The 13,567-nt window shown below is 41.0% G+C and overlaps 2 protein-coding genes across 5 annotated transcripts; one reads left to right on the forward strand and one right to left on the reverse strand.

The window, feature by feature from the left end:
- The first annotated feature begins 397 nt into the window (after positions 1 to 397).
- Positions 398 to 4,905, forward strand: sms (spermine synthase). Of its 2 annotated transcripts, XR_009718254.1 has the most exons (12): positions 398 to 563; positions 1,370 to 1,490; positions 1,569 to 1,656; positions 1,830 to 1,894; positions 1,967 to 2,142; positions 2,232 to 2,386; positions 2,493 to 2,582; positions 2,734 to 2,848; positions 2,915 to 2,994; positions 3,584 to 3,699; positions 3,861 to 3,966; positions 4,380 to 4,905. XR_009718254.1 is itself a non-coding variant. In XM_061300339.1 (11 exons), the coding sequence occupies exons 1-11, from the start codon at positions 518 to 520 to the stop codon at positions 3,889 to 3,891; spliced, it is 1,083 nt and encodes a 360-aa protein (XP_061156323.1). In that variant the 5' UTR covers positions 398 to 517; the 3' UTR covers positions 3,892 to 4,905. The 2 variants fall into 2 exon arrangements, 1 of the variants encoding a protein (XP_061156323.1); XM_061300339.1 differs by having other exon boundaries at positions 3,861 to 4,905.
- LOC133168637 (adhesion G-protein coupled receptor G2) lies at positions 4,159 to 13,165 on the reverse strand. 3 transcript variants are annotated; one of them, XM_061300328.1, is made up of 29 exons: positions 12,807 to 13,165; positions 12,483 to 12,541; positions 11,948 to 12,010; positions 11,798 to 11,868; positions 11,291 to 11,727; positions 11,161 to 11,182; positions 11,045 to 11,082; positions 10,660 to 10,790; positions 10,117 to 10,198; positions 9,967 to 10,004; positions 9,778 to 9,822; positions 9,634 to 9,701; positions 9,516 to 9,553; positions 9,393 to 9,432; positions 9,281 to 9,315; positions 9,076 to 9,203; positions 8,862 to 8,994; positions 8,458 to 8,790; positions 8,126 to 8,282; positions 7,838 to 8,002; positions 7,622 to 7,744; positions 7,506 to 7,551; positions 7,315 to 7,418; positions 7,074 to 7,198; positions 6,625 to 6,996; positions 6,262 to 6,545; positions 6,001 to 6,102; positions 5,792 to 5,920; positions 4,159 to 5,661 (listed from the first exon to the last, which is right to left on the reverse strand). In XM_061300328.1, exons 1-29 carry the CDS (start codon positions 12,857 to 12,859, stop codon positions 5,591 to 5,593), a joined length of 3,492 nt encoding a protein of 1,163 aa, XP_061156312.1. In that variant the 5' UTR covers positions 12,860 to 13,165; the 3' UTR covers positions 4,159 to 5,590. The 3 variants fall into 3 exon arrangements, with proteins under 3 accessions (XP_061156312.1, XP_061156314.1, XP_061156313.1); XM_061300330.1 differs by lacking the exons at positions 11,291 to 11,727; positions 11,798 to 11,868; positions 11,948 to 12,010; positions 12,483 to 12,541; positions 12,807 to 13,165 and having other exon boundaries at positions 10,660 to 10,786; positions 11,161 to 11,181; XM_061300329.1 differs by lacking the exons at positions 11,045 to 11,082; positions 11,161 to 11,182; positions 11,291 to 11,727; ... (2 more) ...; positions 12,483 to 12,541; positions 12,807 to 13,165 and adding an exon at positions 10,937 to 11,028.
- Positions 13,166 to 13,567: the final 402 nt, after the last annotated feature.

Raw genomic sequence — 13,567 nt, forward strand, 5'->3', positions numbered from 1 at the left:
ATCATCATCTATTTTGTGTATTCACACCATTTGTACATTAGGTTTAATGAAATGCTATTTTATGTATCCATACAAATTTTAAATTAAACTGATTAAAGGAAATATGTTACTTGTGTCCGTTGGAAGCAAAAGGCCACGTCATTCCATAATAGACAACTCTTGTGCCATGCAATAATTATTGCCAAATCTATAGAAAATCTTGGGATGAAAAAAATAATGTCTCAGTGGCACTTAAGTTCATTTACTCGAATATTACTAAGTGTTTGTTTAAGGACCTATACTAAAACCCATAATGCGACAAATCTATCTACAAACGAAGAGCGTACGATCGACTCGAGGAGGGGAATAGTTATCTTGCATCATGTCACCACTCTTTGGTCTGGGCGAATCGGAGCTGCACTCGGCTGCCTTCGTTCGGCCGATGTTGCAGAGCCCGGCCCTCCCCTCCGGCTCGGAACTTAAACGGACACACACCGCGTCTGCCTGCGCCAGGAATGGATAACGGCTGCCTTCAAACATGGCACTGCGACATTATACTCTCGACTTCAACCTCTCGACTGCAGGTAAGAAGGTCCTGGCCACCGCACTGTGGTGGCGGTGGGCTGCATGCTAAGCTAGCTAGCTAGCTTCCATAGACGATAACCTGCTGCGATGTCACTGCCCTTCAAAATGTTAAATCGATTTTGAATGAAACGCCGTCGACAAAATGCACGTGGCTGTGAAATTTGCAAATGCTAGGCATTGAGTTGTAATGTCTGGTAGAAGACTTTAAAAGACATTTTCTTTCTTTTTTGTTTCTGCGTCATTTTTGGAGGGTCAGGTTTGTTAAACGCGATTATTTCAACATTCTATCAATGAAAACGATGTCAGCGCCATCTTGCGGTCATGTGGAAGAATGCGCAGTGATCCCGGAAGGGAGTGGAAATTCGTCATTGTCGTGTGCTAGTTTGATCCGATATAAATAGCAGTTAAACCTCTAATGGCATTGACACATTATTCTTTTTGGAATAACCCTTTGAGTTTTAACAGGATAAGTAATAGCCCAAGTCCCTTTTAAACTACTACTCACAAAAACTGTCTGTCATGTAAACAGGAAAGGTTCACTCAAGACTTAAAGGAATGGAAAGTGTGTGACGTGTGTGTTTGTGTGTTTATGCAAGTGTGTACCGCATGCTAGAGCGTTGGAACAGTTCAAACATGCAATAATTGTAACAGGTTTCTGTGACTGAACAGGATGGACCGGTACTCTTTTTGGCTGCAGTTATATTTGTGAATGGAGTGGCTTTTATTTTTTCTTGACTGTACCCAAATATTATATGATGGACAGACAAGATCTTTTTCAACACTGCACTCTCTTTCTCGTTCCTAGTTGACTCTGCATCAACAGTCCCAGGCCTCCTGTCCATATTCCACGAGCAGGAAATGACAGAGACCGTACATGAGACAGACGGACGCGGATACCTAGCCACCTTTGTCGGAAAGAATGGCAGGTCAATAGATTCCATTTAGCAAAAGAAATGCCATTATATTAATTTCTGTCCATTTATTTTCACCTCTTTACTCCACAGGCTTGTTATTCTGCGGGTGCACGCCCATGGATTGCTCACTATTGACCTGCAGTGTTATGAAGGCGATAACATTGCTCAACTAGACAATGTAGGTGTTAAAAACATACGCATACAAAAGCAGTACGACCGATCAGACCAAGAAAATAGTTTTAAATTCTGCATTTAATATATTTCTGGGGGAAAAAATAGATACTATACAGATTATAGGTCACATGCAGAAAAAAAGTCTTTGTTCTCTTTATTCAATTTGTCTTTCTTCAGCTTTTAAATACACTGGAGAAGAAACTCAAGGTTCTCTTGAATGGCAAGATAACACGAATTAAAAGGTAAGCCAAATCCACCGCATCGCCTTGAGGCCGATTGTTTCATACGTGATGATTCCGTGTCACCCTTAACAGGCTCCCGCCTCTCATCCGAGGAGCCAAAGTGGACCGGTACTGGCCCACCACCGACGGGAGGCTGGTCGAGTACGACATAGATCGCGTGTTGTACGACGAAGACTCGGAATACCAGAATATTAAAATATTGCACTCACAGCAGTTTGGCAACATGCTTGTCCTCAACGAAGATGTCAGTAAGTGTGTGTAGTCAGTCAGTCCCCTGACGGAATTGGACATTGTGCGCGTGGCACTGCAGCGTTTTGATCATGACTTTGCCGTGCAGACCTGGCGGAGAGCGACTTGCCCTACACCGAAGCCATCATGGGGAGCGGAAATGAGGACTACGCCGGCAAGGAGGTGCTGATTTTAGGAGGAGGTGATGGAGGGATCCTGGCTCAGGCTGTCAAACAGAAGCCAAAGATGATCACCATGGTGGAGATATCCGCAACTGCTGCTTAATCTTTGTTCATTTATGCTTATTTTGGGACTATTTTTGAATGTTTCCGGTGTGGTTAACATTTGTTCCTTGACAAAGCTCGATTACATTGATCGGAAGGTGATTGACGGGTGCAAAAAGTACATGAGGAAGACGTGTGGCAATGTGCTGGATAACTTGAAGGGGGACTGTTACCAAGTGAGTACTATTCAAGTGAAAACACATTTTCATTTTAATAGTGCACACAATCAATCTTTGTACACATAGCTTTGAACAAATGACACCACTGTTGCTCTAATCCGAAGCGTCAATATTGATATCACAGAAACTTGTCTGTCGTTTTTTCCAGATTCTCGTGGAGGACTGTGTGCCTGTGCTCAAGAAGTACGTCCGAGAGGGGAGAACGTTCGACTACATCATTAACGATCTCACCGCGATTCCGATATCCACGCAGCCAGAAGAAGGTTTGCCACTTAGGATCATAAATGTTGCCCGTTCATCCAATGTGAAAAGTGATGTTATCGTTGCAGACTCAACATGGGAGTTCCTTCGTCTCATTTTGGATCTGTCCATCAAAATCCTGCACCACAAGGGGAAATATTTTACCCAGGTGAACATCACGTTGTTCTAGTGTATTGTCTAGTGCATCACGAAAGGCCCACTTGGAATCGCTTTTTATTGTTGTTGTTACCACATATAATTTGTCTTATTGAGATAATATAAAAATAGTCTCGAGTTTCTGCCATACTAACCAATCGATTACATAGAGGTCAAATTTTACAACATTTCCGAGCCTATTCATAGCAGCTTGAATCAGTTTTTGGATGTTTTGCTTCACCCAATGCTTATCGTACATAAATAGAAGGATAGATCAAACGCCGAGCCTTAAAAAGTACTACATTTGGATTTTCCAAGACAACTTTAATGGGCCTTAAAACGACGGTTGATTCCGCTTTTCAAGGAAAAGCTATCTTTGTAAAGTCTTTCTAATTCATGTTTTCCATTTTGGTATAACTGAGATCGGAAGAAGCGGAAGTCAACATCCGTCTCTGCTCAGCTGTGCTCGAGGCCACACTATTCAAAATGTTCTTGTGTGAATGAGACTTCTTCAAGTGGATGGAAGTGGCCTTAAAATAAGGGGGGGGGGGGGAAGAAGTTACTGGAATCGCATTTCTGTGACAATCCGTCTCTGTCAACAGGGCAACAGTGCAAATCTGACAGAGGCTTTGAGTCAGTATGAGGAGCAGCTGGGAAGACTCTCCTGTCCTGTGGACTTTTCCAAAAAAGTGGTTTGCGTGCCCTCTTACATGGAACTGTATCCTTCCACAACAGTATGCAAGTGCTAATGACCAAACAAGCGCGTTGTTCTAATCAGATGTCTGCACACTAAGTAGATTCTGCAAACCAAATCGTAATGACTTAACTGTTTGTTTTGTTGAGTTCAAAGTACTTCTTCCTTACCTGCGCATCAATCAGTTGGGTTTTCTACACCGTGTGGAAGAAGTGACCCCGCCCCCCTCCAGCTGCTGGACCGTCAACAGGCTTTTGTCTCTGCTGTATTGCTTGCTGGATAGTATTCAGAGTGAGCATGAACACTCTTAGTGTCAGAGATGGACTATTACGCAACACCCACAATGAAAAGTCATCTTCAACACACGTGGTGATTGTGGTCAGTCACTTTGGGCCCAAACACTCCAGTGGTCTGCTGACTCTGAACACATCTTGGGGCTTAGTGGTTTTTTTTTTTTGGTTAGGGTTTTATTTTGCTATGAGGTTGTGGGTTAATAATACGAGGTTATGGGTTAATAATGAGTATATTGCACTCTTCTAAAGGATCTTTAGAGATTTGAACTGTCAGCCGATACACTGATGTTACTGATAGAGAACAATTGCTCTCGTTTGTTGTCGTGACCCCTTAAGAAGTGAAAAGATCAGCTACTGAATTGCTTTTAAGCTGTTTCTTGTTACAACGATTGTCTTTTTTTTCTTCCCCAGGCTGATTACAATGTCCAAAAGGGGGGAAGGTCCATCACTTCCATCTTTGTGCTATTTTATGTTTAGTTATTTTTTTCTTTTTCCTTCCTCAATATTGGTTACTTCTGGTAAAGTGTTTAGCACTGACATGGGCCAGCCACAACAGTAAGACTATTTAGACTTTAAATTAAGTTTGCAATGGTGTAAAACTGGACTGCACCATAGTGGAAGATGTTTTGAATTATTTGTATCCATCATGTAACCAAACAACATAATCAGAATATCAGGTTTCAGTATTCTGCTACAAAGAAACAAATTGTATTGGATCTCAATAGATTATGCAAGTGGCCATAGTGTTGTGGCCAGTCAGTGTATATCTGATATGCGTAAAGCACGGTGAATGTAGCTTGCGCAGCACGTTTACAAGCGACCCTGTGGGATACGGTGGCATGTGTTTATTCCCTCGCTCCCATAAATAAGTTTTTTTCACAATGTTTTTTTATTTTGATTTGTGACCTTTAGAAATAAAGTGGTTTTGTTTGATGGACCAGTTTTCTCCCAGAACCATTTTTCTGTGTGAAATAGAATGAAGGAAGCCCTTTGTGTTTTAAACGCACGTGAAGCTTACGTCTAGCCGTATGGTCATTTTAGAAGTAAACATTTTTTTAAAATATGCCTAAAAGCCATGGGTGGCTGTGGCCATGTGTTGTTGGGCAAGACATTTCCTCAGGCACTACAGATAAAAAATAGTCCCTTGGCTGATTCTGGTGCATCCACAGAAATGTTCATTGTGCACTGTCCCTAACAAATAAAATATAACATGTATGTGAAGCCCATTTCCTTCACACAATAATAAAGTAAATCAATAATGTGTAAAGGCCTTGGAATAATGTGTGAAGTTTTACAAACTAGCAAAAAAGGCTATTGTAAAAATTATCAAATTGTTTATTTATTATTTAAAACAGACACATCTCCAAAGTCCTGCACAACATGAGAAAAAGATGGACACAAAAGGACTAAATCAAATTAAGACTAAATAAATAAGTAAAACCATGACAAAACAAATATCAATAAATTAAGACACAAGTACCACACAACTCACACGGCGTTAAAAGCCAGGGGATAAAAGTGGGGCCGTAAGGCGTGACTTAAAACAATCCACAAGGGGTGGTCCAGTATAAATAATCCAAAGAAGATGAATGCAATGGTTTCTGTGCTACCTACTACGTATTTCATTCGTTAAGGATAACGTCCACGCTAGGTTCCTCGTCAATGGTGATGATTCTGTCATCCAAGGGATTTCCTGAAACAAAACATCTCTGTCATTACATTACATAACTCTTAGCCCGAACACTCTCAACCCCAACCTTAAACCTTGGCTTAACAAAAAAATCAATTTCCACTAAGCGGGAGAGACTGTTATATTTGCTGACCTATGCCATGAATCTGCTCTGAGTTACGACTGAGGAAAGATGTCGAGCTGGACGAGGTGTTGGACCGCAATGATGGTCTGGTTACTGAAGCTCTCTTCATTATCTTCTGGGTTGCTGTGCGACTCCTTTCTGTAAAAGGGGCAAAACACGGCAATCTTAGCTATTATGAGCTTCTCATCACCAACCTAAAATTCAGTGAAAAGAATTACCTGAGTTCTCAGCCATCCTCATTTTTCCGAAACAAAGGTATGTCTGCCACTGTCTCCTGACCGTTTCCTTCACCGCACAATGGAACACAAATATGTAGAAACCTGCAAACAAGGATGCATGTATTGTAAAGATTATTTTAGTTTAACTGTAAAAAACAATTTTTAATAAAAAAACAACAACAGTTAAATCCATTTCTAATTCATTTGTTATCCTAACTAAATGGAGAGTCTTAATTTTGAGGGCGAAGATCCGAGTCTCACCTTGGAAGGCGTTACAGATGGCAAAGAGGTACATGAACGGCAGGTTGACAGGCCCCCAGGCGAAAAAGGCGAAGCCCCAGCTGAGGCCAAGCAGGATGGTTAAGCCCACCACACTGCGCACGTCCTGTCCCGTGGTGCGGTGCTGCGAGTTGTGCGGGTTCTGCTTCTTCATCTTTTGCAGCTGGACCAGCACCACCACCAAAACGATGAAGTTGAACAAGAAGATGACGCAGAAGTAAGCCACCACTGCCACGTAGAAGGCGATGTCATTTTTTAGCCAGCAGCTGCGGGAGACATTAGAAGTGTTTGTTTTTTTGCGAGTGATGCATTGTGGGATATATCATACATGTGTAAAAGACTCACAAGTCATCACTTGTGCCGTCAGAAAACCTCCCGTAGGACACAAGTCCGTAGTTGTCCTTGTCGACGGCTATGACAATAATGACCACAATGACGGGAGCGCCCCAGCCCGCCAGCGAGAACCAGAGGATGTAGCGCGGGACGTGCGTGTTGAAAACCTTGACGAGGCCTAGGTACAGGTGCACCCCCTCCAGGCCCATCCAGGTGAAGGCCGCCAGCAGGAAGTAGTGGAGGAACCAGGCGGTGGAGATGCAGAGGCCCTTGGCGTCTGGGTAGAGGGCCAGCCAAGCATCCACCAGGAAGACCAGGTTGAGCAACAGGAGAGCCACGCACAGCTGGATCAGGATTTTGGAGGCGATGTCCTTGCGTAGTTTCCTGCAATGGTTTCCACACAACACTGATCGACCAGTCGCCTATTTGACTTGAGCCGCACCTGCCAGCCCAATACTCACCCGAAGGCTAAGTACGTGAGGAGCGTCAAGGACAAGAAGATGGCAGAGATTCCACAGCCAATATATGTGATGAAGCTCAAAATGGTGGCGTTTACTCGACTGGTTAGAGGCTGCCTGGCGAGGTCCTGGACGTGGAAAGTATGTCCCCCATGGGACATAAAATTAGGTACACACTCAATGAAGTGGATGAAGATGCAGCTCGTTCCGGTAAAATGCACAACAAGGTCCGACTAAAGCTTACCAGCAGGATTGAGAAACTGGTGAGATGGTTGCAGCCGCAAACTGTCACGTCGTCTGTGCTGTTGCGGACAGTACAGCCGTTTGTGTTCCAGCCACCGGATTGGCCTGCCAGAAAAAAAACAAAAAACATTTGTACATTTATTCATTCATACAATTTAATTGTTCTAATGGATTTATGAAAAGAAAACTTACCATTTAATGCAAAGTCCCAGAAGACGCATGTAGCCACATAATTAGCCTGTAGGGCAAAATATGAAATTTAACCAGGTCATCTGTTAAGAGTGAGCACTACAAAATAAAAAACTCACAGGAATGGACTCCAGGTTCCTGAGAGTAATCACAATTTCCTCATCAAGTCCGGTGACTGTCAAGTTTGCCAAACTCGCTCCTAGAATCCCACTGTTAAGTCGTCGTGTTCCTAAAGAGCCGTCCTGCATGGACAATTTGCGACAGTCAATATAAACGTCACTTAAATTAATTTAGAAGTTTCCTTGCACTCCTATCAATGTACTTGCGTGTGTGACCTTAAATAGGGTGCTTTTCTGATAAAAGTTGAAGTGGACTCTGGAGGCCATCTGCTGCTCCTCCGAGGTGAGGTTCTGTGTGAGTGAGGGAGGCAGCGTGATGGAGCCTTGAGGGATGGACGAGTTGTTCCTCTCACTCCATTGAAATCTGCGATCCACTCGGACCTTAAATAACACATCTAGTAAATACGCTTCATATGTACAGCTATTTTCTTTCTGCTATAAAATGTGTTTGACATTCTCTAATTTTGTCTCACAGCTCTTCCGAAAGCTAGTACAGTGCCATACCTGTGCGTTGTTCGGATCAGAGATGGAGAAGAGCACTTGTTGAAAATCATTTCCATCCACCGCTTTGGCAGACAGAGCTAAAGCTGGCGACAAGAGAGTCTCCGTTGTTTCTTCAAGCACCAATTTGAGGCCCACTGTATCAACGAGCCCTAGAATTCTGATGAACACAAAAATAGTTTAGATTTGGTCAATAGAATACAAACAGATGTTCAGCCAAGATTGAAGCCCCCTGGTGGGTGCAATGTGTAACTACATAAACAAAATACAACAATGACTAAACAATGGCATATCTTTATAATATATTAAAATAATAAATTATTGTAATAAGTAACCTGTTAGAGGAGCTAGCCAGTGTTTCAGCGGAGGCGTCCAGCAGGTTACTGACGATGTAGATGGTTATGTTAGCCAGAGCCACGCTGATATTAGGGCCCGACAACAGATCCTCCAACTGGGACACAAGCTGCTCCACCTGACTGGAGTTAAGTCTGGAGACATTAGCGGTCAGCTCAAGAAGTGCGTTGGCTTGGCTCTCATTAGATGAGACGGTGGTGACATCCGGGGATGATGCCGTATTACTGGAGACGGTCACATTGGGGCCAGCTGTGCTCGACACAATTGGAACACACTGCTCCTTTAACGGCACCACCATGTTTTTTCCTGGTTGACTTGACCAAAACAAAAACAGACAGATTTAGATAATGAACATTTAACAAGCTTAATAAAGCGGTTAACAGACCAGTTCTGAGTGGTGAGTAGAAAGGGAGAGCCTTCCTCTGTCGGACAAACATCTGCATGCTGATAGGTGGTGTTCGTCCATGTGAACTGAGAATCCAACAAATTGTCACTAAATTTTGGATGGCCACAGATAGCTGGAAGAGTCAAAGAGATTTTTGTGGGTTACAGTCTTCGAAATCATGCTGACATTGTTTACGTAGTTCCACACTGCTGACCTGCTCTGGTCATTCGTCCGTCAAACGTTATATTTTTCTCAGATTGAAACACAGTCGTTATGGCTGCGGACACGTTACAGACGGGAACCGCTTCGGCCAGGTGTAAAATCACATTGCAACCTTGAGAGCTAAAGGTCACAAAGGTCATATGTAAAAGTCAATCTGTCTTTTGGTAGAGTTGATGTGACGATTTCACGAGACTCACTTTGTTCCGGCTGGACTACATTCCACAGTGGCATTCTGAGTGAGGAAAAAATAGCTTAGTTATTCTCCAGAATATATAAAAAAAAATGTATTTATGTAAAATGGCAGCCTACCTTGTATTCAGAAGCAATTGTGGGAAAAGAGCATGACTCACTACCAAAAAAAAAAAATCCAAAGATTATGCGGTACTCAAAGTGAACAACAACAGCAGATTTATTACATTTTGAGAATTTTACTTTGTTGTGGGAGAGCAACTCTGGTTCAGCTGTGTCATCTGTTCAAACAAAAAATTTATAGTCTCAAAAACAACCAAAATACATGCTTTCTTCTTGTACACAAACTTTGTGAGCTTACCAGTAACAGAACATAGGAGCCGTTCATTTCAGGGTCTTGTATTGAAATTTCAAAAGTGTAATATGCATCTGGAAAAAAAACAGAACTGAGCTGAAAAGTTTTAAATAATCATCTGGTAGTTAGCTGATAAAATTGAAAACATACCAGTTGCATTGCAGAAAGCTGCACAGCTGCAGTTTTTATTCTTTTCTGCAAAGGTTGATGTGACAACAATGATAACGTCTTTACTAATCATCGTTTGGATAACGTTTGCTTTTTAATAGTGTGTTTTTTTAATCAGAAGACTTGAAATGTCGACCAACAAATTCTTATCATCAACACATTGCTGCTCACCTGGACCACATGGAGCTGCGCCAAACGCTGAATCATCACTGTCAAATCAAATGGACAAGATTCATGTTTCATGTGCACAAATGAATAGTGCTCTTATAAACCAAGAGCAGAAAAAAGGGAAAGTCCTAAGGCTTAAAATGAACATCTTACCATTTAGAATTGTTTGATTTCTTTTCATAAATACAGATATTTTCATCCATGTGATCACTGTTGCAGTTCTCATTTGGGGGACCTAATAAAGAGAACACGCAAAGGTTAGGTAAAGCTAGGGTTATGGTTTCAAAGTAGGGTTTAAAGCTCGGGTTATGGTTTCAAAGTAGGGTTCATACTAGAGTTAGGGTTTCAAATTAGGCTTTAAAGCTAGTGTTAGGGTTTCAAAGTAGGGTTTTATACTAGAGTTAGGGTTTCAAAGTAGGGTTTAAAGCTAGGGCCAGGGTTTCAAACTAGGGTTTCAAGCTAGGGTTAGGGTTGCAAAGTAGGGTTTAAAGCTAGGGTTAGGGTTTCAAAGAAGAGCTTCATACCTTACCCCTGCTTGAAACCCTAGTTTGAAACCCTAACCCTTGCTTTAAACCCATGTTTGAAACCCTAACCCTAGCTTTAAACCCTACTTTGAAACCCTAACTCTACTATGAAACCCTGCTTTGAAACCCTAACCCCATTAAAACAACAACAACGACATATCGTAGCACTCACTCTGACGATTGGCTCTTTTTCCCGTTGCGTGGATTTGGGAGGAATTTTGATTGGCTGTGCAGACTGTTTTCAGGATGCAACACGGCGACACGTTCTGCCTCAGCGCCAGAATCACCAAGCAGTTGGTCTTTCTGATCAATACAAAGATATTTCATTGGTTTTCTCTTATACTCGCTGGACACTTCATTAGGAACACTAACTATAGAATAATCTAAGGAGATCCGGTACAAGAGCTCTGAAAGGGAAGAATTTTGAATACCACTCTTTGTAACTTAACTCATTCAGTGCCATTGACGGTTATAGACGTCAAAGATATTAACTGGCTCAGCAGTGAATGAGTTAATTTTTCATTTTCTTTCTGGTGTATATTTTTGTGCAGCTCAACCTTATTTTGGTCTTCTCTGCACACGAAACTTCAAGTCCCTGTTAAAAATCAATCAATGTCACAGATCAATGACACGATGGATAAAATGACAATACATTAGAGAGTGATCTTAATACCTGAAATATGCCACTTGATTTACTGGAAAAGAATAATAAATATGATGAGCAAATTAGTTTTTGTTTACTTGCGTGGGAAAGACAAATATCAATGAAATAAAATAAAAAAATAAAGAAAAGGATGACATACCCGCTAAGGACGGCTGTTCGAATAAAACGTGCATTTTTTGAGTTGGGAATTGTTTTTTCCACCTTTTTGCCTGCGTTGTTGGTTGCGTTCTTTGCTGCAGTGTTATTGGGACCTTCTGCAGTATTATTAGCTCCAGTTTTGTTGGGGTTTTGAAACATAATAGTTGTAGTCGTGCCAAACGTTTGTAGTGCTGTTGCTGTTTCAGAGTTTTGAAATGTAGTCGTTGCAGTATTTGTGTTTTGAAATGCCAGCGTCGTGTTGTCACTTGGTAACGTGCTCGCTGTGATTGCAATGTTGCTATGAGTCCCATTTGTTGTAGTTGTTGTCCCGAGTGAAGAGTTTGCAGATGTCTGTTGCACCAGAAGTGGGAAAGCTGTCGTGTATTCAGCGTGCGAAGACACACACCTCCCCAAAGTGTTTTGGAACACCTCCCGGAACTGGGAAGCAAAACGTAAAAAGTCATGTTCACATTTGATTTCTTTGTGAGACATCGGACTCCAAACATACCCAGGATGTAATTTCTGATTCATTCTTTACCGGCCCCGTCACATAAATAGCGATATCCAATAAGTAGTACACTGCAGTGAGAGAGGACAAATTTGTATGTTATTTATTTTTTTTATTTCAGATAATTTGTTTTCACAGAAAGTTTGTTACCTGAAGTCTGAGCGCTTGTCACATGAGGTGGTGATGTGGAAGTCTCATTACAGGAAGAAAGACCTAATGAGGAAACACAAGCACATTATTTGTCAAGCATTAAATGTGACTTCAATTTAGGAGGTTCCACTAAAACACATTTGTTATTCTTCTTCCTGTCGTCTAATTTCCCACGTTTGTACGATGTAAGTGTTATCATTGCAAAATCGCACAGACAGTTTTCTGACTGGAAAAACGGGATTCCTAAAAATATTAGAACGGAATGTTTGAATGTGTGAATAACATGACAAGTGATGGATGACATCAGGTATGTGGCCCACTGCTTAAAAATAGAATTGCAGGTTTACAAAGGAGCATTCAGCCATGATACATTACAATGAAAACACAATATACATGTTATTTCTGGAATATTATATTTTACTTTTGTTACATAATCGTGTATTCATCAGAGTGGCTCTAAAATACATTTTTTATCATTTTGACTAAACTTGTTATTCAACATAGAGATGTTTATTTTCGGTAATAGTGTCTTTACCTGTGAATAGAAGGAGCAGGTGGATGACCTTTGTAAAATGTGAACTTGGCTTTTTCACTCTGAAACAAATACAATATTATATACATAAAAAAAAAATAATATGCTGCTCAACAACCAAGAACACACGCAATAGAGAATTGTCATCATTCTATTTGAGTTAATGAAAATTTGGAGAATTATTATGATTTATTCATTTTTTACTCTGACAATCGGACACACACTTGACCAGCGACTCATTTTGTTAGACCATGACCACCACAAATTCAGCTAAAATAATTTCTTAATGTGTAAGAGAAAGTCCTTAAAAAAAAGAAAGCATATTACCTGATGAAGTTTATATCTTCATTTATCCAAAAGGATCCTGTGGAAGATTTCATGATGTTATCCACTTTACGAAGATCATAGCTCCCTCAAGGACATTTCTGAACCTGTGAAAAAAAAAAATCCCCAAGTCGCTTTATTATAATGCCAAGGGCTTTTGTTGTTAGCAGGTTCACGTCAAGTCTGTAATACTGGCTGTCAATGACACGCCCCCGCTGACAGTTGACTTCACAAACATGGCAGCAACACGAATGTGTTTTTATTCCACACCCAGGAAAAGAAAGTTAAATTGACTTGAGGTGTACGATCATTTAAAAAAATAAATCACTTTATGCCACATTTTTCTCTATTGTTTGAGTTTCCGTATTGTTTGAGTTTCCGGGTGTGTCTTTGCTGAGTAGCCCTGCCAGTATATTTCATAAGGAAGATGTAACACATGCTCATTTCCAGGGCAACAAAACATAAATAAAACAGAGGCATGAAATGTCTTGCGTAATAAGTGTAGTTTGTGCGCCTGTTTTTCATAACTGTCAACAGCAAACAACACCTATATCTACCTCGAGTAACATTAAAAATTGACATTTAATAAGATAGGAGAATGTAAAAAAAAAATTTAATCAAACCAAGTTTTGGTGAAAATTATAAATTAAAGCAATATTACAGTACTCTTGACAATGCAAAATCACAATGTGGTCCAAATTAAAGAATGATTCCTGTTTTCTTATAACATTAAAAAAACACGCACGTGCAATTACCGTGCATCG

The sequence above is a fragment of the Syngnathus typhle genome, linkage group LG15, assembly GCF_033458585.1.
Source record: "Syngnathus typhle isolate RoL2023-S1 ecotype Sweden linkage group LG15, RoL_Styp_1.0, whole genome shotgun sequence".
NCBI classification, from domain to species: domain Eukaryota; kingdom Metazoa; phylum Chordata; class Actinopteri; order Syngnathiformes; family Syngnathidae; genus Syngnathus; species Syngnathus typhle.